We start from the raw sequence: 27,554 nt of genomic DNA, 5'->3' as shown, positions 1-27,554 counted from the left end.
GGAGGAGAGACACACTTTGCAGAAGGCAGCTGTGGGATTTCCCTCGCCCCTCCAACCGGGAGCTGTGATGCTTGGCCAGGGGAACTGGTATTTCCTGTCTCTTCTTCAGTCACTTCCCATTCTTTTTATTGGTATCTATCTACTGGTTTCCATACTCAGAAAAGAGAGCAGAATCAAGAGGACCACCAGATTTCAGCTTTCTTTCACAGCTAATACTTGATTCAAAGGGGAAATTAACAAGAGAAAACTTATAAAACCAAGAGTCTGACCTCAGAAAAGGTTAGTATGATTTTATGATAGAATGTTAAAACCAGGTTGGAGCTGATTCTCTAAATATACCATGCCTTTTCCTATAAGACATTTAACTTCAATTATTTGTTCCCCAATAAAAACGGGCTTCTGGGAGGAAAAGTTGGGGGAGGGGAATAGAACAGAAATGAACAATTTGAACTGCAGTTCTCAGCACTATACCTCCACACAGAGTGTAAAAGATACAAAATATCACCACGGACCTAGCGTTCACAGTTCTATGTAGTAAAAAAGCCAGTGTGTGAACTACTGAGAGAACACCAAGCTATACTAAATAACCCAAAACTGAACAATATGGATTGAGCAACCACAAGGTAACACTAGAGATGTTTCCTGAACTTTTTAGAAAAATGTAACTGCATAATTAATGGAATTTTCTCTTCCCGGTGCTTAAGCACTCTAAAAGGTGACATCTAAATCTGGCACCTACTGAGAAATTATGACACAGTTGCTATAATCTTTAGATATTTTTAACTTGTAAAGAGATCAAAGAAAGGGAATACATCTTGACTCAACTATTGCCACATAATTTTCCTTCAAATATCATCCCAGCTGGCTTCTGGATCAAACCGCATCTAGCAAAGGAAGACAGAAACAAATCATGGAGGCCTGATTCAAGGACAGGATGTAACCCAAACACATTTTTAACAAGCAGTGTGAGAAGAGCTGCTTTTCTACTCGTTACAGATTTGGAGAAGCTCTAGGAGAGCAGAGGCTGCACCCAGCCTCCACCATTGAACGCTGGAGTCGAGTTTTAGAAAGGCTTCCTATAGAATCTTGAAGAAGGACCACAACACCCTCAGAAGGAACCAGGTGTGCTCAACCCATCATGGAACACACAGAAAAATCTTCTCTGAAAATCCCTCCATGTTTCATAAGCTCAATTAGCTCTACACACATTCTGTTTAAATAACCACCATTCTCACAATGACATCAAAACATTTTAAGAGCTGACCACTCTACTTCTGGCTGATCTGAAGACTTGCAATATTAACAATTATTTTCCCTACCATAAAATGTTGTTACCCTCAACCAACTTACAAAAGTTAATTTATTTTCCCTCTATTTGCCAGCTTTATTCCAAGAAGGACTTACAGTGAGCATTTAAACCTTATTTAGTTTAAAACATTTTTAAGAATATCCTCTTTGCCAGAAATGGAAAAATGTTCCACGCTCATGGACTGGAAGAACAAATATGGTGAAAATGTCTATACTACCTCGAGCAATCTACACATTCAATGCAATCCCTATCAAAATACCATCAACTTTTTTTCAAAGAAATGGAACAAATGATCCTAAAATTTGTATGGAACCAGAAAAGATCCCGAATAGCCACAGGAATGTTGAAAAAGGAAACCAAAGCTGATGGTGGCATCACCATTTCAGATTCCAAGCTCTATTAAAAAGTTGTAATCATCAAGACAGTATGGTACCGGCACAAAAACAGACACATAGATCAATGGAACAGAATAAAGACCCCAGAAATGGACACTCAACTCTATGGTCAACTAATCTTCGACAAAGCAGGAAAGAATGTCAAATGGAAAAAACAAATGGTGTTGGGAAAATTGGACAGCCACATGCAGAAGAACGAAATTGGACCACTTCCTTACACCACACACAAAAATTGACTGAAAATGGATGAAAGACCTCAATGTGAGACAGGAATCCATCCAAATCCTTGAGGAGAACACAGGCAGCAACCTCTTCCACCTCAGCCACAGCAACTTCTTCCTAGAAACATCTCCAAAGGCAAGGGAAACAAGGGCAAACAAGAACTACTGGGACCTCATAAAGATAAGAAGCTTTTGCACAGCAAAGGAAACAGTCAACAATACCAAAAGACAACAGACAGAATGCCAAAAGATACTTGGAAATGACTATCAGAAAAAGGGCTAGTATCCAAAATCTATGAAGAACTTATCACACTCAATACCTGAAGAACAAATGATCCAATCAAGAAATGGGCAGGAGACATCGACATTTCTGCAAAGAAGACATCAGATGGCCAGCAGACACAAGTAAAAGTGCTCAACAACACTTGGTATCAGGGAAATACAAATCAAAACCACAATGACATACCACCTCACACCAGTCAAATGGCTAAAATTAGCAAGTCAGGAAAAGGACAGATGTTGAGGAGGTTGCAGAGAAAGGAGAACCCTCCTACACTGTCGATGGGAATGCAAGCTGGGCAGCCACTCTGAAAAATGATATGGAGGTTCCTCAAAAAGTTGAAAATAGAGCTACTCTACGACCCAGCAATCGCACTACTGGGTATTTACCCTAAAGATACAAATGTTGTGATCCAAAGGGGCATGTGCACCCGAATGTTTATAGCAGCAATGTCCACAACAGCCAAACTATGGGGGCACCTGGGTGGCTCAGTGGGTTAAAGCCTCTGCCTTCGGCTCAGGTCATGATCTCAGGATCCTGGGATCGAGCCCCGCATCGGGCTTTCTGCTCTCAGGGAGCCTGCTTCCTCCTCTCTCTCTCACTGCCTGCCTCTCTGCCTACTTGTGATCTCTGTCTTCAATTAAATAAAATCTTTTTAAAAAATATATAAATAAATAAATAATATTTTTAAAACAGCCAAACAATGGAAAAAGCCTAGATGTCTATCAACAGATGAATGGATAAAGAAGATGAGGTATATATACACAATGGAATATTATGCAGCCATCAAAAAAAGAAATCTTGCCACTTGAGATGACGTGGATGGAACCAGATGGTATTGTGCTGAGCAAAATAAGTCAATCAGAGAAAGACAATTATCAGATGTTCTCACTATATGAGGAACTTGAGAAACAAGACTGAGGATCATAGGGGAAGGGAGGGAAAAATGAAACAAGATGAAACCAGAGAGGGAGACAAACCATAAGGAACTCTTAATCTCAGGAAACAAAATGAGGGTTGCTGAAGGGGAGGGGTGTGGGAGGGATGGGGTGGCTGGCTGATGGACACTGGGGAAGGTATGTGCTACGGTAAGCGCTCTGAATTATTTAAGACTAATGAATCACAGACATGTATCCCTAAAACAAATAATACATCATATCTTAATATGACCCAGAATAAAGACCCCAGAAATGGACACTCAGAGATAACCCAGAAATAAAAAATAAAATTGAATTAAAAATTTAAAAAAGAATACTCTTTGTTAATGTACTAAAAGTTATGATTTGGCCAAGCCGAATTTATTTTAATTCAAGGGACAACAGGTAAAAAGCATTAATTTGGAAGTTTAACATACTGAATGACATAACTTCCATATAGAACTTTTGCTTCTAACTATTCTCTTCAAAGTACATTTTCATAAACTTTTAAATATTTCTGGCTTCAATTTTAATTTGTAATAATTGCCCTAGGGTGTGTGTGTGATTATTTAAGATTATAACAAATCCTGTAACACATTTAAAATAAAAGCAGGAGATTATGCAGTTTTAATTTTATCACAAAAATATAACCAATCACATTATAAAAACTTTAGAAACAAAAAGGGGGTAACCACCATATCCATCATTCTAAAACAAACATTATGATTGGTTTAATATGCTTCCAAATTACTTAATGCATCCCTTTAACTATCTGGAAGCATATTACCTATAAAACGCCCATCTCCTAGGTGATTTATGAAACTGCCAGTTTTATAACCATCATTTTAACACTTAAAAGTCTAAGTATTCCAAAAAGTTAATAGTCATCTAAATCATACAAAATAAACAGCAATAGATTAAAATTACAGAAAGAAAAATCCAGTCCTTTGTAAGATGAGAGGGAAAAAAGGACCCACATGTTTTAGGATGTGAAGAGGGGATATTAACAAAAGGGCAAGTCTCAGTGGAGATCAGCTTTCTCCTCGTATTTTCAGATAAACTTTCTAAAGTTTCTCTAGATTTTCTTCCCTTTTCTTTTCCCCTCTCTTCTATATAACCTTGTGAAACTTTGGGAAAGTACCTTAAACTCTGCCATTCTGTCAAGGGGGGACACAACTGTCATGGGCATGAAGACACTCTTACCTGCATCCCAATACTAGCATTTCTAGTACTCATTCATCTCAATTCCTCTTTGGAAAGTTGATACCAGAAATCTAATCACCAACTAAGTTTCCCCATTGCCTCAGAACTGCTGGAAATGGTTAAATTAGATAGCAGAGATTTATTTCAGTCCACACAGGGAAGCTATGCGATGGGATGTTAGGTTTTGTTTTTACTTACACAAATGAGAAATGATTTTATCGTTTTTAAAATGAACGGTTCTTCCAATCTGAAATGACCACAATCACCAAAAACTTGCACAACTATCACAGAATTATGCTTCTGAAACCCCAGAAATCTAAATCCACGACTTCAACAGTTTTGCCCTTATTTCCTTAATTTTGCACTTTGAAATCCATCCCCTGGAGAAGCTCAGGATAACCCACATGACTCTCTCTGTGAACTATTTTGTGTTCTGGTCAAAGCTCCGACCCATATTTACTAAGAGGAGCCAAGTGAAGGCATATCACCCAATGCCGGACTAGCCCAGGTGAAAACAGACGTTTTCCAGCAGTACAGCCTTGTAAGGGAAACGGCAAGTAGTCTATTAGGAAATGGCAGAAACCCTCTGACTTTTTTTTTTTTTAATTAAAGATTTTATTTATTTATTTATTTATTTATTTGACAGACAGAGATCACAAGTAGGCAGAGAGGCAGGCTGAGAGGGGAGAGAGGGAGAAGCAGGCTCCCCGCTAAGCAGAGAGCCCGATGTGGGGCTCGATCCCAGGACCCTGGGATCATGACCTGAGCCGAAGGCAGAGGGTTTAACCCACTGAGCCACCCAGGCGCCCCAACCCTCTGACATTCTTAAAGGCATTTGTAAACACCACTGCCACCTGAGAAGACTGACAACAATTTTATGAATGGCAACTGAAAGTAAGTACAGTCAGAGGCATCTCATTCCATCGGGGGATTAGAAAGGAATGGAGAGGCCTGCCAGTGTACGACGAGGAACAGCGTATGAGATCCACACACCTATCCAGTTAATGTTCCTATTTAAATAACATGCTCTAAAGATCCACCTAAAAAGTATCCATTCTTCATACTTACTGCTTACTTCAGACAATTTTAAAACTTAAAAATGAGTTTTGTGATTCTTTCTTTGCCAATACGTATATATTGCTGTGATGTCAGAAGTCCAAAAATGTCATGCAGATGAGATAGAAAAAGCAGTTAATAGGCATCATTTATTTTAAGTAGATCACACACCAAAAACAGGTACACACAGCTGCAAAGCTTTTAAAAAGTTCTCTAGGGGCGCCTGGGTGGCTCAGTGGGTTAAAGCCTCTGCCTTCGCCTCTGGTGATGATCCCAGGGTCCTGGATCGAGCCCCACATTGGGGCTCTCTGCTCAGCGGGAAGCCTCTTCCCCTTGTCTCTCTCTGCCTGCCTCTCTGCCTGCTTGTGATCTCTCTGTGAAACAAACAAATAAATAAATAAAATCTTTTAAAAAAAGTTCTCTAAAACAATTAGTCTAAAAAAGCAGCACCATCTCCAGCTGAGTCACATAACTGGAAAACTACTAGGTCTTTTACAGCTTTTCTCAATCTCTGGGAGACTGAATAGAAGTCCCAATAAATCTAGTATGTCCCTCAAGAATACAAAGGTTAAACCCAGTTCATATGAATAGTACTAAACAAGTACAGAATAACCCAAACACAATACATAACAAGGACAAATTCCTCACATATAATGGGGGAAAGTGCCATAGACGCAAAAGAAAAGGACAAAGTAATAATGATTCCAAAATGTCAGAATCTTAACAAAAGACCAGTGTTGATCAGATAAGCAGATGAAGTAATTTTCCTCACTCATAAGATGAGTAGCCAAGTAAGAGTTGTCCAAGGAAACTGCTAAGAGTAGATTTACTTTACAACTGGCTGAATTAGGTTCCAGAGCATTTCAGCAGCTACATGAACAACACTGCAGTTAGTCAGCATTTCTGTGTCTCTTAAAGATGGAAGGAATCCTTGAAGACCAAAGAGGAAAAGGAAATGCATGTATTAAAGCAGACAAAAGACAGACTTCATAGCCATAATCCAGTCAGACTAGCAGAAAAGTTGTGAAAAGTGTCATCCCACACCCAAAGCACATAGCCAAAGAGGCACCTGACATGCACCAACAAAGCCCCCAACAGACCAGACTCATGCAAGGGTCCGGTAAGACAGAGCTGAGCCATGTGGACGGATGGAAAATATTCTAGACACCAGGAAACGTTTGTACTCCGCCCTACATGAAATTTTCAGGAAATAGCTTGCTTTTTGTTTTTAATATTAAACACTGGTTTTTGAACTATCTTATGTAGAATCCCCATTTCAAGGATGTCATGACTCCGTGAAAGCACAGAACACGTTGATGTAGTTACTTTTTATGTCCCACTTCTTCACTCCACTCCAATATGGAAGAACCCAGACGCTAGACGTAAGATCGTTCACCACCACAACTACTATGCACCAACTGCCTACCTTGGGCCAAACTTGACATCAGGCCCCTCACCTATCTACCTCTCATTTAATCTACAAAGAGAAGATACAGGAGTTACAGCCTGGCTAACAGATGAACCAAATGAGGCTGGAGCCCTCCTTCCTGGGACCAGGGACTCACCGCTACAACACTGACCCAGGAGGCTCTCCGCTGCAGAGGCAGGAAGCGACTTCCCATGCCAGACAGGGACATGGTGGCATAACTTCTCTGAGAGCAACGTGGCAAAATATATAAACCGAGAGCCTTCAAAATGTCCCTGACTTCCCACCCAATAATCAGACCCCTAACTTAAACAAATAATCCAAACTCTGCACCGAATTTTATGCACTGAGATTATGCTATTTTTATATGGCGAAAAATAGGGAAACAAAAATACTATGCACCCTTAAATTTATGATGACAATTTTTAAAGACATAGGAAAACGCAAATATATCAAGTAAAATAAGTAGGAATAATTATAGATGAATCATGATCTCCACCGTTTAAAAAAGCATCTGTGTTTACATATACAGACAAAAAGACTGAAAATAAATACTAAAATTTTAGATTATTCTGGATGGTAAAATGATGGGTGACACGGTCTTCCGTACAATCAACTGTACATTCCAAGTTCTCTATTAGTATGTATTTATCTTATGGGAAACAATCAATGCTTAACATTTGTCAAGAAAGCGTTCATTCTGCTCCCTCAAACCCGTGTCTCTGTGGAGGCATCATGTGCCCCCAGTGCTGAATCAGGAAGTACAAAGAGATTTCATCTGCAGAAGCAGATTGTCTGAAGCACTGTGCAGCTCTGGGCTGGGATAAAAACTTGTCATATTCCTTGTTAATTATTGATGAATCTGGAAGTTGCCTCATTTATTAAAGACTTAATGTGCTTTCCAAGGCAACAGGCACACACTGAAGCCTGTAATCTGGTGTGAGTAAGCAGTTTCTAGATGGTAATAGGATTACTTGTGGCGTTCTCATTCAAAGGACAAAATCCAATAAAATAAATTGTAGAATGTGTTTGTTTAAAGAAAACACTCACATATTGTCTTCCACTTCCTCTGCCAGCACTAACTTAGCAATCAGTCAGATCCCCAAGGACACATGCACAGTAATGATGCTGATACACAAACAAGGGGGGGGGGGATTATTTTGCAGGCAACACCACAGAGCAGCAACAACAGATTAGCCGAAAGTGACAGAGAAAGGAAACCTGGGGCCTCTGCCCTCCCCCATGATAAGGGGAGCAACTCTGCATCGCCCTGATTTCTCCCCCCACCCCACTGGAGCACTGAATTCTCTCACAGCCAGGCCTGATGATGAGCCAGCATTCAGGCAATACAGTTTATAAGAAAACGAGGGGGAAAGGAGTGGGGGGGAGGAATCGTGAATATCCTCTTTAAAACGAAGCAGGAAAATTCAAGTTATAGCTGAATTAACACCAAAAAAAAAAAAAAAGAAAGAAAGAAAATTTTTTTTTTCCTAAACATGCCAGCAATGATCGTTTACTGAACCATATAAAAACTGACTGCATTTCTATAATTCATGGAATTATATAAGAAAATCATTTATTACTTGGAAGACAGCCTATAAGTATAAAATAATCCCAAGTCTTTTACTGGAAAACTCAAACAGTTACAAAAACCCCTTCTATCCCAGCCCCCCACATGCACGTGCCCCCACACACACACATACACACACACACACATATACACACCGATGTGGTGCACACAGACATCCATACAAGTGAGCACACTCAGAGGACACATACATGGACATACACACTTCGGTTGATAATCTCAGACTATCATAAAATGTAAGAGAATTCCACTGAAAGAAACAAATACAACTGACAGACTATTTTGAAGTGTTTCTTCCTCTATCCAGTGCGGCAAAACAAAATATTTTTTTTTCTATAAGAACATTATAGGACATGCTCTGGCCAGGCAAGCATTACCACATTCTAATGTCCTAGGCCATTCTAAAAGATGCAGAAGGCCCTACCGGTCACCACAGAGCATTGGCTCTGCAGGAGGCCACAGCCAGCTCAGACCACCCTAAGTTAAGTCTGGGGGCCCCACAGTCAGTCACCAGCGGAAGCCGCTGGCCTGAGGCTCCATGACTTGAGCGTCCCTTGAGCTCCACTGCGCTACTGTGGAATACCAGACTAGGGCTTGCAGAGCTCCCAAACCTATTGCCACCCCGCGTGACACCCTCAGAGGCACGACGGTGCCCCAGTGGCCCTACTCAGCCAGCATTTTGCCTCAGGCAATTGTGATCCAAGCCAATGCTCTATCTGATTTAAAAGACCAGTTAGTTCTTCAAAAGGACTGTTTCCACCTTCTTGGAAGAGACAAGAATGAGGGACCATGGTTGGTGGGAAAGCGAGAGCCAGGCCAGCACCACTTCACACCGGTGAGCCCCCTGGTGCCTCCTCGGTCAAGGGTCTGGGAACTCTAAGACGCCATCCTGCGGCTTCATGTGTACTGGCCCTTGTGTTTCTCCTTTGCCGGCTTCGTCTAACTTCCCCTGCCTGACCTCTCGGGTGCCTCCAGGATGGATGGGGTCAGTCCCCACAGAAGGCACAACTGCCCCCCGCCCACAGACTCCGCACGGATCTCTTCCTTTGCCGGACGCTGGGGGTGGGAAGATCTGCGACAACAGAATGGAGTCCAAACGGTCTTCCCAATTGAAACAGAAGGGAAGCGATGACCGTGTTTCAAACACCCAGTTCAAGCCACCAGTTCACTTCGTTAACTCAATTCAAAAACGTTTTCATTAGCACAGCAGCACCTGTTCTGCCATTATCACGTCTCAGAGATGCCACTCCTCACAGAACAGCTAATGCAAAGAAACACACTTTAATATTCATTCAGACTTAATTATAAAAGATTTAAAAAAAAAAAAAAACTTTTGGCCCTACGCAGCCAAAGAAGCATTTCTTTATCAACTACAGCATTGGTCAGAGCTGCCCTGCAGTCTTCAAGGACCCTCTTTTTTCCACAAAGGATACATTTCACCCTCTTTTATCCACTTTATGGACAAGCCACCCACCACCTGGAACTTGCATATCCACCCATAATCTTCATGGGGATCTCTGAGCGCAGTAAATCCAGCGTGTCAAGCCACACTTGTCAGCAGCGTGAGGCAGAGAGCACTACGAATTCTTCACGGGAGACAGGCAGCTCAGAAGAGCACCACACTGAAAGACACACTGAAGAAATCCCTCCTGATGGTATCTGATTATTTTCTCTTAAAAGCTCATCCACTTTTAATTATTTATAAGTAATAAAACACTTAATAACACAGTTGAAATTACTGGGGTAACTTCCTTTCAAAAAGCACATGTTCTGGTAATTATTCTTTGTATCCCTTTTAACTTGACTTACTGAATTTTCAATCTCTCTGGGCTGTGGGTGGGGAGTCAGGGAAGGGACCATTTGGGGTGTGCCTAGCGCTGTGGGCCAGCATGCCCCCCCCCACGCACACGGTGCCCAGAGGAAAGGAAGCCCAGGGCCGGTCAGAGAGCCCAGAATGCCACCCAAGGGAGCGGGGATGCTGTCCTGACAGCAACAGGAAGCCTCTTAAGTTTTCTGAGCAAAGGAGCATAGTGCTGGCAGCAGTGACAGGAGAACGAAGGACAAAGTGAGAGGGAGAAGAAGAAAGAGAATCCCAGGCCAGGAGACACGTTCATCATCAAAGGAATTGGGAAACTCGGCACAACCTTGGGGAAACCCGAGAGTCAGCTCTGTCACCGACGGGGCCAACGGAAGCAGGTGCAGGGAGCTAAAGGGGGAAAGCCAGGCTGGGGTCTGTTTTCAGGCTGACAAATTTGAATTTTACTTGCAAAGCAATGCAGAACCCATGGACTTCTCTGTACCAGAGCGCTGTGATGAAGTTTACCTTGCTGGAAATACACAGCATAGGTCATTTCACACGGGTCAGAAGTTTATGAACCAGGAGATAGCCAATACAAATTCTGGCTGAGGAGCTGTTTCTTCCCAAAACCTAAAGCACACCAATCATATGCGAAGTGCTTCATTCTAAGCAAAACTGGACAAATGTAAGCAATATCACATTTAGAACATTACAATGGAGCTCCATCTTACTCAAAGTTTAGGTTCTAACTGGCAGGGGTAGAGTAAACTTAACACAGAATTAAATTATCCTTTAAAACTCCATTTAATCACCATAAGCACAGGCACTAGGAGGTGCTCCCCCAACCGGGTGTTGGCGGGGCGTTGGGGGGAGGGGGGGTTGGGTACAGATACAGGTTTTCTCACCTCCAATGTCACCATCAGGCCACACGCCACACATTCACTAAGTGGGCAATCCTATAACTGCCTTTACCTTTTCCACTTTGTCTCTGCTGAGCATGTAGAATGTAATCCATTAAAGTGAAATATCCCTGTGCTACAATACCCATAAACTTCTACCGAAACAAACAAAACACACTGAAAAAGTTAACGAGCTCTCCTTTCAACATGGCGCTTCTCTGACAAATGGTATATAATTTAAAACATTATCAGTGGACAAAAGTCAATCTCCACCATTGCCCAGAATCGTACCTAAGGAAGGTAAATTCATGCTCAAGTTCTAATCAGTACGCAGACCTGCAGAAGACAGCCTTCTAAACACTGCGCCCTAGCAGGCTGCTGAAACAACTTCATTTCCTCATCTGTGTACGAGCGTGAGGGGTACTACAGCTTATTTACCTCAGAGGACATTCCAATAAAGGAATCATGAGTGGCACAAACACTTTGAACCTCTCAGAGAAGATGCCACATAAACTCAAGGTGTTATTACCATTATCTCTTTCTACTGAGTAGCCTGGGAAAGCTGTCAGATCTTTGAACTCATGAATTATGAACACAAAGTACTTCTTAGGTTTGTCGGCTTCAAAAGTTCAGAATACACATTTTATGGCCAAGAACAGGACAACTTTAAAACATGACACAAAACAATAAAAAGACTACCTGTTTAATGTTACATGCAATACACACACACACACACACACACACACACACTGCATTCACACATTCCTATAGCAGAACAAAGATGGCCACAACTTAAATTAAGAGTTGACCTCTTTGCATCAGTAAGTGGAGTAGATGTCCTCTGCCCTGTAATCCAGGCCTCTTAATGACTGGTTTGGTGCATAGAAGAGAGGGGTTAATGATGCTGTGCTGACTTCCAGGACTAGGTCTTAAGAGTGTCCTCCTCCTGTCTCTGTAGGAGCCCTTGAACCACAGCATAAGAAGTCCAGCTACCCTGAGACCTCTAGAGCTGCTATGTGTAGGTGCTCTTTTTTTCTTTTTTTTTTTTTTTCCATATACTGTTTATTAACATGTCATGGGATAAACACGGAGAAATACTGGCTTCAATGAGATTTAAAATGATCTTTACATCAAAAGGGCTGAGGGGCGTGGAAGGTAGGTTTGGGAAAGACAGGGTACATACATTTTTAGATTGGGATTGAAAATTTGCCTATAGCAACTTACAAATCGAGGCGCCACACAAATACTTCAGGGTCACAAACACTCAAATACACGCAGTGTTCTTGGGAGCATGTGCAAAGTCCCTGCAGAGGGCTGTAGAAGCATCCCTCCACTGTATCCCACTTCTGCTTCCTGGCTGAGTGGCAGCTGAGCCCAGGCTTCCCGCTACCCCGACCAAGCACCACACTTGTGAATGAAGCCATCTAGGAGCCTCCAGACCACATCATCTAGCAGCTGGACAGCCCCACCTAACCCCAATGGAGAAGACTCACTCTGTTGAGCCCGGTCCAAATTCTCAACCCACAAAATGAGAAATAATTAAATAGTTGTTGATTTACACCCTTAAATTTTGGGTATTTGGTTATGCAACAATACCTAAATATACATTAACTTTCAAACAACGTTTTTGCTGATCAACTTATGGTAAGGTGTTATCTGACACTGCTGAATAAGATAAAAAAATTCTTACATAGGCATCGCTATCAGGGCTATAAAACTCAGTACTAGCAAGTTCTCACAGCTACAGTGTATCTGAAGGCAACATTTCGAATATTACAAAGAACTATACTTTGCAGCTCTGAAAACACCTTGAGGAAATGACTTCCTGTTGAGGTCACCTCTCACTAGTCATGCCACAAACACTTGAAGCACAGTGTTAGGCTCTTGGCTTGCTAAGCGCACAGCACTTCACTGGCACTGGAAAAGAACTTCAAATGATTTCAAGGAAGCTGGCAAAATCTATGTGAAGAACGGCAGCTCGGGAGGGAACACAATTCCAGACTTCAAGTTATATTACAGAGCTGTAGCAATCAAAACAGTATGGTACTGGCACAAAAAATTGGTCACATAGAGTGATGGAATTGAAGAGAAAACCCAGACATAAACCCACATTATATGGCCAACTAATCTTCAATAAAGAAGGAAAGAATATCCAAGGGAAAAAAGACAGCCTCTTCAACAAATGGTGTTGGGAAAATTAGAGAACAAAGTGATGCTTACGGGGTGGTGGGGGGGGGTGTACAGTGGTGAAAGAGGCGATGGGGATTAAAGAGTGCACTTGTCACGATGAGCACCAGGTGATGTATGGAAGGGCTGAATCACTTATATTGTACACCTGAAACTAACGTAACACTGTTAACTAAGTGAAATTAAAATAAAAACTTAAAAGAAAAAAGAAAAGCTTAGTTATCTGTCCACTTTTCCCTACCTTCAATAAAATAGAAAACATATAAAAACATAGGACATAAGGAGACATATTGACAGCAATAGCAATGCCATATTGAAGATACAAGAACTGATCATGGTCAAAGCCTCAGACCAGAAGCACATATTTGCCAGCATCAGCCAGGCCACCCTCGGCACTCTGGTGTGGGAATGGGAAAGGGTGCATGAGAATATTCTAAGAAGCAGAGTATGAAAAGTGTGTAAAAGGAACCCACTACTGGCTTTGAAAGTGTGCCTGTGGGCATTATTTACTGTGACACCCTAAAATGCAAGGGCCACAGCAGTCTGTCACAGTGTAGTAAGTCATGGTGCAGGCTTTGTAGTCAGAGGGGTCCACCTAAGACGGCCAAGCCATCAGGCATCAGATGTGCAACCTTTTGCAACTTTCTCATCCTCTGTAGCTTCAGTGTCCTTACCCGTAAACTTGGGATTGAATCAACACCGCCCTCCACCCTACTTATTAACATATACACACAAAGCACTGGGCCCAGTACTTAGGGCCTGACACACAAGATGCCCCATAAATGCTAACCATTACTGCTGATAATGGTACACCCACCAATATTCCTGATTCTCCCCCCACCCCTATGAAACTCCTCAATGACTTGGGGCTGAGAAAACTTGATAGGTATCCCAGTTAAAGGTCCTTTCTCAACATCTACCCAACCTGACAGGCAAGTAAATAATGCCTCAATACAGCACATCCTGTTTAAGAGCTTTCGATCATCAGTGCTGACCTAAAAATCTTAATAACACCAAAAGCAAAGACTATACTGAGAATACCACTCCCCTGAAATCTAAAAAGAAAGCAGTTTCCCTCCTAATATGTAGGAAAAACAACCCAAGAAGAAAAGCTTTACCAGTTCAGCTTAAAGATCTGAAGCACACCATTCACCTTTCAAAACAGACTATGAGCTGTCTCAAATTCCCCGAAATTAAAAAAGTTCTTACCAAAAGGGGGGGGGGGGGTATGTGAGGTGATGAATGCAATGTATTACAGAAAATCTTCACAATGTGTATCAGATCATCACACTGTACACTTTAAATGTTATCTGTCAATTAGATCTCAATAAAGCTAGAACAATGACGACAAAGAATACTCCAGAGCTTGTTTCTCTACAGTTTTACAGAAAGTTATTCTGGAAAGTTTTTGAAAGTACCATCCCACACTTTCATTAGCCAAGCACAAAAACTCAGGAAGTTGTGAAGGGAAGAGAGAGAGATAAATTCCCATCTCCTATGTGGCCACATCTCTTTTTTGTATCCTGTATGAAACAAAAATTTTCAATTTCAAATGCACTCATGTGAAACCATGTTTACAAACACACACTGTTTTAGCATCCAAGCCAAAATATGAACACTGCACAAAGAGATAAAGTTTCATTACTTTAATCACTACCTAGCAACTGCCCGAAACACATATGGAGAGAGGGAGAAACATTATTTTAATAAGATGTTTAAGGCACTCAAACAGAGAAAGATAATCGTCAATAGTGTGGTGTGGAAAGATAAATGAGAAAAGGTGATCCACTTGAATAGGAAGACAGTCCACTGTTGACAGCTTGGCAAGTCTAACACGGTAACGCTGCCGTGCCCAGGATCTGAGCAAGTCTTCAAGACGCCACTCCCTACGTAGTATGATAAACAGGTCAGCTCTTGGGTGAAGTCCTCAGGTGATTGGCACCAGGTGCCTTTAGCTGAACTAAAGCATTAAAAGTTGCATCAATCTGTCAATCCTTACACTTACCTACCTAAACAAAAGATGTTTTGTGTTCATTTATTGCTGATTTAGCTCCCCAAAATCACCTTCTTAAGATCCAGAGAAGGGTAAAGAATAGGATGGGTACATGAATTATAGAGGCCTATAGAATAAAGGATTACAGAGGTCACATTTTTATGCCAGCTTTTCCATTTTATTTTACAACTGAGATCATCTCTTTGAACCCCCGGGTATTCTTGGAACTAGTACTAGTTAGTAAATTCTGAAGTTTTTAAAAGCATTTCTGTATTTTATAAGTATAAATACTATTTATAATTTCTTAGTTTTATTCTTTCCAAGTTTCAAAAGATATTTTTAAATGGAAATGTATAACCAAAGTTTTTAAAAATACAACAAAGAAATTTTACATAATTTCCGTTGATGCAGCAGAATGACAGCTGCAATTTTAGAAAGTTACAAGGGCTAATAGTAAAAACAAGTAAAAAGTGACCCAGGCTAAGATAGTTGGACAAACACATTTCTCCTTGATCTGTAAAAGAATCAGCTTTAACCACTAAGTGATCAGAACATTTGCTTTCCTCTATTTTCAACTAATTCACTAGTAGATACTAATACTGGAATTTCTATAGTTCTTTTTTTTTTAAGATTTTATTCATTTATTCGACAGACAGATCACAAGGAGGCAGAGAGAGAGAGGGGAAAGCAGACTTTCTGTTGAGCAGAGAGCCCGTTGTGGGATGAGATTCCAGGACCCTGAGATCATGACCTGAGTCGAAGGCAGAGGCAATCCCCTGAGCCACCCAGGTGCCCCTCTATAGTTCTTTAGAAGGAAAAAGTGACCCCTTAACAAATCATCCTGAAAAATGACCATTTGGTATCACAAATCAAATAAAAATCAACTTTATGAATAAGCCATTAAAATTGTGTTTAATCTGTATTTAAAACTTGAAGAAAAAGATCTAATACTTAGAGTCTGTTACATGAAGAAGCATTACCTACATTAAGTCACTTAATGTTCATTCCTCCAACCAAAAGATAGCATCCCCAAGTTACAGATGGGAAAACTGAGGCACACAAAGTTTGTGGGACTTGCCAAAGTTCAAAACTACTGGAAACCAAAACCAAAACTGGAAAAACTGTGGACATCTTGGGAAAATCTAAATCAGTGTCACTGGGATTTAACTTCTTAAATTGCAGAAAAATGTTTCCATGGTTTTTTAAGGAAAAACAGTTTTACCACAAATTCAATTTCCCACATCCAGCACAGTTCTAATGAGGATGAAAAGAAACAATTTTCAAGAGTTGATTCAAGTGAGACAATCACTGACAACCACTCATTGCACAAATGAAAGAACAGTACAGCTAACATCTACTCCATTTTACCCATACGATGCATTTTTTTACATTCTCTCTTCAAACCCTAACAACAATCCCATGAAGTAAGTGTCACTAAAAGCCAAGGATCCTGGGCTTACGGAGGTTACCCTTCTTGCTCTCAAACACACAAACGCAGAATCTGCAATCTACTCTTCTGAATCCTGGTCCAGAGTGTGTCGATCTGATATGCTGCCTCCTAGGAGACAAAAACACCCATAACCAAACTTTCCACCGTCAGCCAACTGTGTTTTTCCAAACATCTGTGTTTTTAAAAGTGGCTCATAAAATACAAAATATAAAACTGACCCCACCATAGAACGTTCAGGGTTTTATCACTCTTCCAAGTTTCCTTGGGGGGGGGAATCCTGACAGTATGTGTCTTCAAAATCTAAAATATACTCCTTTCATAGTTCTCAGACAGTACAAATGCTCAAATACCACCATCCGCCAGATGTAGTTGCTGAAGCATTATCAATCCAACTGATGCACTTTCACTAATAGGTCCTCTTGATTTGCCTGAAAGGTTTTTTTCCCAGGTCTCTAACAGAGTGGTAAAAGTACCAAATCCTACATTCAACTTTAATGGATTCAGTGATTTGTCATATCCTGTGTGGTGGTACCTCGGGAACCAATATCCTGTACATTTTACCTCCCTCTTTTGCAGGTACTGCTGGCTGTAATAAGAGAAATTTCAGTTTAGAGTATAACCCTGCTGGGCAGGAACCCAGCTAACTATTCACATATGACTCTGCACACTGGGTTTCAGAATTATAAATTATGCATCTTAAATGCCTTTGTGGTAGAACAAAGTTTGTTCCCTGGAAAATAGTTTACTTTTTAATTCTAGATTTAATATTGCACTCAGAAAATTAAAACAGACAAAAAAATCTTCCAGTATTTACTGTATACGTTAAAGAAACAGAAAACTCAGTCTCATATCAGCAACCTACATAAAAATGGTATTATCTCTTTATATTTTTAATCTGTTAATACAACATAGTTTTGGTATTTAGTAATCTTAGGTTTCTGAGATATGTAGCGAATTATTTTCTGAAGTGCTAGAGAAGGCATTTTTATTGTATGAATTTTACTGTATGAATTTTTATTGATTTTTATTGTGGAATATCTCAAACAGGCCTTTCCCAAAATATAAACCCTTTCATATAAATTAGTTTTCTACTCTCAAGGGATGTGATAGAAATAACAAGAACACGAAAAACCACACACCAGAAAAAATGTCTGGGTTCCAAAAATTAGGTCATACAGAATTTGAATATATTAAAGATAATCAAAAGGGAAGAATATTACTGCCATGTCTAAAACCACTTAAATTTATACTACTATCAAAATAACAACTTCAAGACTACATATGTGTATGTACGTGTATACACATATCCTACATTTAGTATCAGGCACTATCACATACTCAGTTATACTTCACAAAGGGATAGTGTCATTAAGTCACTTCTGAGCATGTAATTTATCCTAAAAGACACTTCTCTTGAGATGGTAAGGAATTCTGAAGGGCACTCCAGGCAAAATACATCCTAACTTCCAACAGTGTGTGTTTGACCCCACGGTCAACTCCCATCATTTCAAAGTAAGGGAAGCAAAATACTTTCGCAGGGAGGTGGGTGGGTCAGGGATTCTGCACCCTGCCTGCTCTGAAAAGTCACTCTACATCACCCATACCTCATGGTTCCATGAGCACCGTAACCAACAATATAGACTAGGTCGGAGCATCTCTAGCTCTGGGGACTGGCATCAGGAGCCCAGCCCAGAACTTCTGAATACGGGAAGATGAAGATGGCGAAACGAAGCCTCACGAACTTGTGAGATTTGCCAAAGCTCAAAATGACTGAGGACCAAAACCAAAAACTGGAAAAGCTCTTCCACAATGGACATCTTTGGAACCTCTTAATCAACCTTCACTCAATAAAGGCAGCTGGTGAGCTAGGCAGGAAGAAATCCCTGGCTGACGGTGAGCAGGTGAACTGCCGGAGAAGCTCGCAAGGAAGGAGAGAAGTTAACAAAGGCGAGTCCAGGGGCTTGGAGTTTTAGCAGCGAACAGCTTACCAGACAGCAACAGGTCAGAGTGAGAGGCCCAAGAAAGCAGGGTTTACACAATGTATACAAAACTCCTAAAAATAGCCAGTTTTCACTTGAGATTTCTGAGCATCTCTGATGCAGTAATACATGTTTATGGGACTCTCAGAACTATAAAACACCTAAAAAGTGAGCTTTATTCACAGTAACCTATGGAGTCTATTTTTTAACATCTTTGCTGAGACAGAATCACAAACCATAAAATTCACCCATTTAAACTGTACAACTCAAAGATTTTTATCATATTCACAGAGTCATACAATCACTCACTATCTAAATTTAGAATATTCTCATTACCCCCAAAGCAAACCCACGAGCAGCCATTCTCCATTACTCACTCCCAAACCCAGTCCTCTATAACCACTACTCTACTTTCTCTACCTACAGATGTGCCTGTGTCAGGTCATTTTGTATATACGGAATCATGTAATATACATGCGCTTCTGTGCCTGGCACAGTGTTTGCAAGGTTCATTCACGTTGCAGCATGAATCAGTATTTCACTCATTCTTATGGCTGAGTAATATTCTAATGTATGGATAGGCCATATATTGTTCTGCTGGACATCTGGGTTGTTTCCAATTGGGAGCTGTTATGGAGAATGCTGCTATGAAGACTCATGTACATGATTTTTGGGTGGACATGTTTTTATTTCTATTCTATATTTTACAGTCTGTTTTTAAGAGAAAAAAATTAAATAATTGACATTTCATGTGGATTTGGAGATTTCAATTTTATTTCTAAGTTCCAATATCAATGGATAGAAGAAAAAGATAAGCAAAAGTAATATTTAATGTCATAAGCCACCTGAAGATGGCAAGGCAGACCCAAGAAGATGCAAAGCTAAGAAAAAAAAAGTCACATGTACATATTCCTTCCAAGTGAAAGAAATCTTAAAGATAAAATGACTAAAAAGCAAACAAAGATCACCTTTCTACCATGTTCACACAGCTCTGCATTGCTTTTCATAAAGCTTTCTCTTTTCTATGTAAAACAGAAAAGATACCAAAAATAGGTAAAATTATATAAATTTCTGATTCCCCAACTCTCTCTACGGCCACTAACCTTGGTTCTGGCTAGACATGGTGTACGAGTGGCCACGAAGGAGGAGGAAAGCACACTGTGTGGGCTGAACCAACTATTTTACCCTGTGGAAAATGAACTGAGGAAATACCTCCCTGGACCAGTTTTACACATTTCTTTCCATCCCCGAAAAAAATGCATAAGGCTCCAAACATCTATTATGTGTCCAACATCACTAAGCTGCCTCCAATTCTACAGGGAAGTACAAAGCTCCCAGGACAGAAGGATGAGCTATGGGTTAGGGGTACAAGTGAGACTGAGCACTGCCTCCGTGACCAAATCATCCAGGTCTGCCATGAGCCAAGAAGCACCTCACGTCAGCCAGACTCTCTCTGTGAATCTCAGATCCTAAACATTTCTATTTACTGCTGGCACTTACCCAAGGATCTCAACTGACAGAATTAGAGGCGCCAGACCCAACATAGGTATGTTTCCGGGCCAGATTCCCACACTGCTCTGGCCACCTGCCTTGAACCAGGCCCAATGCAAACCCTATGACTATCCCTCTGCTTGGTCTGAAAACAGACTGAACTCCTTCAAAAGAGCTGAGACAAAAAGAGTAACTTCCAGGGACTCCAAATCACACTAAATCTTACTGTCAATTATAATCTGTTTGTACCAATATGCCAGACACATCAAACCCTAAAGGGCTAGTCATACAGTCTTTCAAGTAAAAGTATACTTTTTGTGTAATAATGCATGCGATGTGTTTATCCTGAGCTTTTTATTTACTTAACCGGTTAAGATTCCTCTGCAGCAGATGTTGGCTCTCCAAGTAAGACTGAGGCAGGACTACCACCCTCAAGCATGTCCCCAGAGGGAGACGGAGCTCAGTTGTGTTCTGCAGATAAGCACTGTTAACAGAGGGCACAGTAACGCTCATTCACCCAGGTCAGTCCAGGAGCTAAGGCCCCAGGAGAAGCACAGACTGGAGAGCCTCAAACATCCTGAGACGCAGGGCCAGCCTCCCAAAGATGCTGGTTTGAGACGAGGCTCAAAAGATGAGCAGACACAGACAGTGGGCATGGGGGCAGCATACAGAAGAACAGACAACACCACGGCAGAGGCAGAAACGTGCGAGCAAGTGCCTGTGGGTAGAATATGGGATGGGGAAGCCCAGTGAGGGAGTGGCTAGAGGCAGGAGGGGTCCCACAAGGGACAGGTTGTGCTGAGGTGACGTGCAGAGGCACTTACACAAAAGACTACAATGAGATTTGCGTTTTTAGAAAGATCAGCCTTTCAGACAGGTTGCATTTCTTTTTCACTTTGAGAGGGAAGACAAAAAATGTTCATAAAACAACATTTATTTCACTTCACTATTTTTATGCTTGTCCCTATTGTCATTCAAACTCTGCCATGGGACGCCTGGGTGGCTCAGTTGGTTAAGCAGCTGCCTTCGGCTCAGGTCATGATCCCAGCGTCCTGGGATCGAGTCCCACATCGGGCTCCTTGCTCAGCAGGGAGCCTGCTTCTCCCTCTGCCTCTGCCTGCCATTCTGTCTGCCTGTGCTTGCTCCCCCCCCCCCCGATAAATAAATAAAATCTTAAAAAAAAAAAAATGAAATCTGTTCGTAAACATGTTTAAAAAAAAAAAAAAGAAACTCTGCCACAATGTAACTATTTCCCCAAGTTTCACTAAGCTTGTAAGAGTGTAACAACAAGCAGTTATATATGTATTTGCAGGAAAAGCTCATACCAACTGTTAAGACTTTTCATAAAAAACCATGACTTAGGGATGTCTGGGTGACTCAGTGGGTTAGGCCGCTGCCTTCGGCTCAGGTCATCATACCAGGGTCCTGGGATCGAGTCCTGCATTGGGCTCCTTGCTTGGCAGGGAGTCTGCTTCTCTATCTGCCTCCGCCTCCCACTCTGACTACTTGTGCGCTTCCTTTCTCACGCTCTCTCGCTCTCTCTGACAAATAAATAAAATCTTTTTTAAAAAATGACTTATCATGTTTTTAGTAATCAGCAGTACCCCCCCCCAAAAAAAGCACATTTTCAAAAGTTACTGTCGGTAAACTCAAGTTTGTTTTAATAACAACGAATCACTATTAAACAACTCAGGTTTCCATGCTTCAGGGATAAAAGCAGTGGCCCACAGGCCAGAGGCCCAGATGATCAAGCTAGAGTAAAGCCAATATTGGCTGCATTTATGTTCCCTGACACACATACACACATGCGTGTGGGTGCGCACACACACACACACACACACACAAACACACACTTTGCTCCTCTGACTGCTGTGCTGCTTAGGCAAATATTAACATTTTTACCTATTCTTTAATTAAATGACATACTACCTTCTTTAGTAAAGAGGAAAAAACAAGCAGGAATGATAGGACACTTGGGAAAGTTTCCCAGCAAGTAAAACTGGTGAGTAAAACACCAGTGATTCAGCTCTAGCACTAAAGACTCTCCCATTCATCATCTGTTCAGTACTCACATTAACCCTGCCAAGGGAGTAACCCACTTTAGACAGAGGGAAAATGAGTTTCTGTAGGGTTAGTTTGCCCCAAGGTTAACTGGTAATACAGAACAGTAATACCTACCAATAATAAATAAACCTAGGTCTCCAAACCCAATCCAAAGTTCTCACTGTCCCCTAAGAGAAGAGGGCTATGGGGGAAGGCAGGGAATTAACAGGTTCCAGCAACTTCCCTCCCTCACTTTACCCTACTCCTATTCCTTCTCAGCATTCAGCAGCACTTTGGACAGAAGGCAGATCTCATCCAAACAGCTGCTCCAGATGTTCTCCCAGAGGACCAGGAGTCCATACTGCTGCCCTGCCCAAATACCCGACTCCCTCCCATACCATCCAACCATATAAAGTCCCAGTGTCATGCCCCCGCATCCACAGTCCTCCTGATCCTGACCCACCACCTGGCATGAATGCCCCTCAGGAGCCACAGCAACCCAGAAAGCCTGAATCAACTGTGTTCACACTGTTCCCCTTCATGCAATCCCTTCCTTCCCAGCTTGCAGACACAGGAGATGCCTCCAGAGGCTCATGCCTGGACCCCACTGCAGACCTGCAGAAGCAGGACATCTTAGGCAGGGAGGTGCTTTCTGAGATCGCTCCACTAGCCAGTTAGGAAGCACTGCCCTCTAGTAGGGCCAGCCTTCTGGCTCACTAAGCCCAATAACAACTCTAGGGACAAAAGAGGATTTCCCCTCCCCCACCCAATGCCTAATGACCACTCACATCTCTGAACTCCAGAAGCAATTACTGTCTGCACCACCCTGTTGCCAAGCAGTGCTCCCACCTACTATTACTATTGTATGTACTCATCTGGTCTCCTAGATATTCTTCTCAAGTGCAACAATTTCATCTAATACTTCTCCATAGAGCATAACATTTTGTACACAGCAGCCCTCCAAAATAGCAACATTTTTTTTTAAACAAACACGAAGACTTTCTTATCTTTCTCCTAGCCAGATTTAGGATGTACAGCAGGAAAAAAGGGAAGCCTCGGGGCCAGACTTGATTCACTCAAAATTAAGGAGTGGCCCGCAAAGAAAACCTCAGAAACCAAGGGCACCACACTTAAAAGTCACTGCAGTTGGTGCTCTGCACCCTGTGTCCATCAGGATTCAAGGATGAGTCAGGCTGCAGGCATGAGAAGAACGAACAGACCCATATACAGCAGACAGTCCTCCAAGTCTAAGCACTCGAGACTAGTTCCTCCAACAAAATTCTCGATGTCTAGCAGAACACCCTCCTTAAACAGGGTCTGGATGAGAATGGGTGGATGGAGATGGAACAGTCAAAACATTTTCACCCATCAGTGATCATAAGCAGAAAAACATTTTTCCACTAGAGGAAAAAAAAAAATCATGACTAAGTGTAAGCCTTTAAATATCTGCTTATTGAGGACATTTCTGGTATTGTCACATCACTCCACTGTCCAAAAAAATTGATTTGTTTAACCTGAAAAAAGCTCAAATACAATGCCAAATAAAATAGCCCCATGACACTACAAAATGCTTATTGCAGAGAAAACTTTAGTGACTTGGGATCTTTCCTTCCCTTTTCCTTTCTTCTTATTGGGGGAGCGGGTGGAGGTGGGGGGAAAATTTAGCTGATTTTTATACAACGCTATAAACATGATCTTTCCACATTTTTCCCCACCAGATGGGAGTCTGTCAAGCCACAGGTCACCTAGCAACTTAAACACCACTCTGCAGCTAGCCAGCTACCCAATTCTTCATACAAAACTTACTTTGTCCTATTAAACAATAAGCGGTAAAGAAGAGAGAATAAGAGTTAAAGCAAGTGTTAATATGTGTTTGCTTCATAATCACCTTAAATGAGGTGGGAGAAAAGGGAAGAAAGACTAAACTTTAATCTTAACCGTTACCTAACAATTTAAGAAGAAAAAACACCAATGAAGACACTCAGCCTCTGACAACATCTGAGCTCAACAGTCTTGTGATTCAATGATTAAACTTTGTGTACTACAAAGTCCATCTTAAAATTCACCCACTGAACTGTGAATTGCACTGAAAGAGCCTTTAAATAATTTTAGAATGCCCTGACTCATCTCTGACTCCTCCCCCTCATTTATATCCAACTCCAATGCTACCATCACCCTGAGAATCACCCTTCCTTCCATCTACACCTGGTGATCTCACATTTACCCTCTAAAAACTCAGCTCAAGGGGCACCTGGGTGGCTCAATTGGTTAAGCGACTATCAACTATCCTCTTTGGCTCAGGTCATGATCCTGGAGTCCTGGGACCAAGTCCCTTGGGCTCCCTGCTCAGCAGGGAGTCTGTTCTTCCTCTAACTTTCCCCCCTCTCGTGCTCGCTCTCTCTCTCTCTCTCAAATAAATAAAATCTTTTAAAAAAAATACAAATAGAATAAAAACTAGCTCATATAACCCTTCTCTTAGGCATGCCTCCCCAGACTCTTAAGAAAACTGCACTCCCTTTTCCATCTTCCCAGGTCACTGGGAAACAACTACACTAATATTTAAAACCAAGGTCCAGATCTATCACTAAGAGTCTTCAGGTACATCTACCAACACCACAGACACAGTCCCTTCTCCAGGCACCACAGCATGATAGTCTACAGCACGGTCAACCTTCACTTAAGGACAACGGAGCCTCTTGTCCTAGACCCTGACACTCCCAACTTTCACAAAGCAGCCAGTGGGCTCCCTAGATTTCCAGCACCCAGAATGATGCCTTTAACACAGTAAATGCTTAAGAATTTCTGTAGAAGGAATGAATGATTCGATCAAATCAATGACTACAGTTTTATCTCCCAAATGGGCTTTTCAACCAAAGTCCATGGTGTGCATAGTGAAAGAGAACTAATTTTAACCATGTAAAATGAAACGAAATGTCCTCTCTGTTCAGTAACACAGGCACACTGCCTAGGTTGTATTATTGTATTTCTCTTCCCTTTCACAACTTATTTTGGTCTCCAAAATGCATATGCAATCTGATTATTGATTTAGAACATTTAGATCATAAACTGCCATTCATAAACAATTTCTTAAAATGTTAAATGTAGGTTTTAGAGTTCTGTTTTCCCTTGTCAGCACTGTAAGATAAACGGGTGCCCAATTTCCACTAATTGTATTTGATTTTCAATAACAGTTAAACCAACTGTAAGAAGCATTTTAGAGCTGTTAAATATAGTCAACATCTTCCATCTTTCTGTCAGGTTCCTAAACGTTTCCCCAGATGATCTTCAAAAGGCCAAATTTATGCTATTCTATTCAATATATACTATAAACCAAACAACAGTGTAGAAAGTTTTTCTCCCTTAATTTCGGAGAAAATTGGATTATGCAGCCTGTATACACCGAAGTGGGCAATGCCACCGGTCCCTCTTGTCTGCTGCCCCACAGCCTGCACAGGAGCTAGGCCACTCCACCACCGAAAACATGAGAAATTTTTTAAGTGAACATGCTTTCCACCAAACGTTACTCTACAGCAAAGGAAATATCCTCAGGTGCTTGACAGAAACTTCGGAGGCGTGGGCTGTTGTCAAACAGACAGCAGATAAAACAATTTAACAAAATGCCTTTTCACTTCTGACACATTGTAGAGGAATGCAGTTAAGTGGAGACAATGTTATCACTCCACGAAGAAAAAGGGAAATCTACTCCACTCCGAAATCAGGCCCCAGCTCCGCAGCCTCAGCACCATATGGAACTAGTTCCAGATAGGTATACGCTGAGGTCCTCGGCAGGAAAACTTTTAATTCAGTGACTGATCAGGGTTGTGCCTTTTAAAGGAGTCCTCCTGCACGGGAGCCTCCCAAGCACCGAGATTCCGTCCCCAACCAATGTCCGCGAGCCCGTGGGAGCGGGCGTCCCTCTCGGGGCTGCCGGCGACTGTCCCCTACCAGCTGCCCCCGAACCGCACTGGGGCGGCCCTGCCCGCGGGCATCCGGGAGGGAAGGGCTCGTGGCTTCGGCTCCTTCCCCCGCCCGGACGAAGGCAGTGTTGGAGCACAAACGCCCGGCTCACCGTGTGGGGAATAATTAAACTCTCCTCCAACCAAAAAAGTTCCCTTTCCCCAGCCTTTGCCGCGGGGCCTGGGAGCGGGGAAAGGCCTGAGGCTGGATTTCCACCGCCTGCAGCCGGGGGAGAGGCGTCCGGCCAGGCTTCGCCCGCGCTCCGGAGGGCTGGGTTCGGGCTCGGCCCCTAACAGGCTCCGAAGGGGCTCCGGTGGCCGACGCCCGCCCCGCGGCCGGAGCCCCGAGGGAGAGGCGGCCTGCGCTCGACCAGGAGGAGCCGCGGGGTCCGGCGCGCTCACCCGGGGCTGCACCCGCGCCCGCCCCACCAGCCAGGCCCGCGCGGAGAACTTTGCCGCCCGCAGCTCGGGGCCGGGGGCGCCCGCGAGGCCCCGGCCCGGCCGCCGCACTTTCCCTTTCCCCGCCTCCCCTCCGTCTCCCTCCTCCCCTTTCCAGGAAGCGCCATATTGATCCCGGCGCCTTCCCCCTCCTCCTCTTCCTCCTCCCTCTCCTCCTCCCCCCTTCTCCCGCCCCCACCCCCGGCGCCCCGTGCGCCCCCGGCCCCTCACCTTGGCGATGGCCTTCCGGTAGCGGGTCACGGCTTGCTGGATGAGGTTGAAAACTTTCATGTGGCCGTCTCCGCACGGCACGACCACCCGGGTCCTCCCGAAGCACACGGTCACTTTCATGCCGCCGCCGCCGCCGTCGCGGGCCGGCCCGCGCCCCTCGCTGACCGCGGCGGGAGCGGCCCCGGGCAGGGGCGGCTGGACGCTGGGAGCGGCGGGGCCGCTGCACGGGCGCGCGGGAGGCTAGGGGCGCGGGCAAGCGGCGGCGCCGGGGGGCCGCTCGGCTAGCATGCCCGGCCCGGCCCGGCCGCCCTCGCCTGGCCCGGAGCTCGCCTCGCCTCTCCCCCGCTGCAGCGCCCGCAGCCTCCGGCCACCTGTTCGGCGTCTCGGCGCGCTTGACGGCGGCGGCCCGGGGCTGTGTGGCGCTCGCGCTCACTCGGGGCCGCTGGGGGAGGGGCGGCGGCGAGGGGAGGGGAGGAGGAGGAGCAGGGCCGGGCACACAACACCGCGCACATGCGGCAGGGGGAGGCGCGGCCCGCTCCCCGCGCGGGGCGGGGCGCACGCCCGCGGGCCCACGCCCCCGCCGACTCCCTCCCCGGGGCGCGGGCGGCCGCGGGACCCCGACCGCACGGCCCGCCCCGGCCGGCTGTCTTCCGCCTGGGCCAGCCCTTTCCCGAGCGCCGCCGCAGAGGTGGAG

At 43.3% G+C, this 27,554-nt stretch overlaps 1 protein-coding gene across 17 annotated transcripts in view; it reads right to left on the bottom strand.

Annotated features, from left to right (window-relative positions):
• Positions 1-27,102, bottom strand: part of PARD3 (par-3 family cell polarity regulator) — a 645,516-nt gene extending 618,414 nt beyond the window's left edge. For all 17 annotated transcript variants that reach the window (XM_032350010.1, XM_032350021.1, XM_032350015.1 and 14 more), the window contains exon 1: positions 26,861-27,102. In XM_032350010.1, the coding sequence (XP_032205901.1) occupies positions 26,861-26,980 (120 nt within the window). In that variant the 5' untranslated portion in view covers positions 26,981-27,102. The remainder of the gene's footprint in view (positions 1-26,860) is intronic.
• Between the last annotated feature and the right edge of the window lie 452 nt (positions 27,103-27,554).

This window comes from Mustela erminea, chromosome 6 (assembly GCF_009829155.1).
Source record: "Mustela erminea isolate mMusErm1 chromosome 6, mMusErm1.Pri, whole genome shotgun sequence".
NCBI classification, from domain to species: Eukaryota; Metazoa; Chordata; class Mammalia; order Carnivora; family Mustelidae; genus Mustela; species Mustela erminea.
This window is presented reverse-complemented; position numbering and strand designations above follow the sequence as displayed.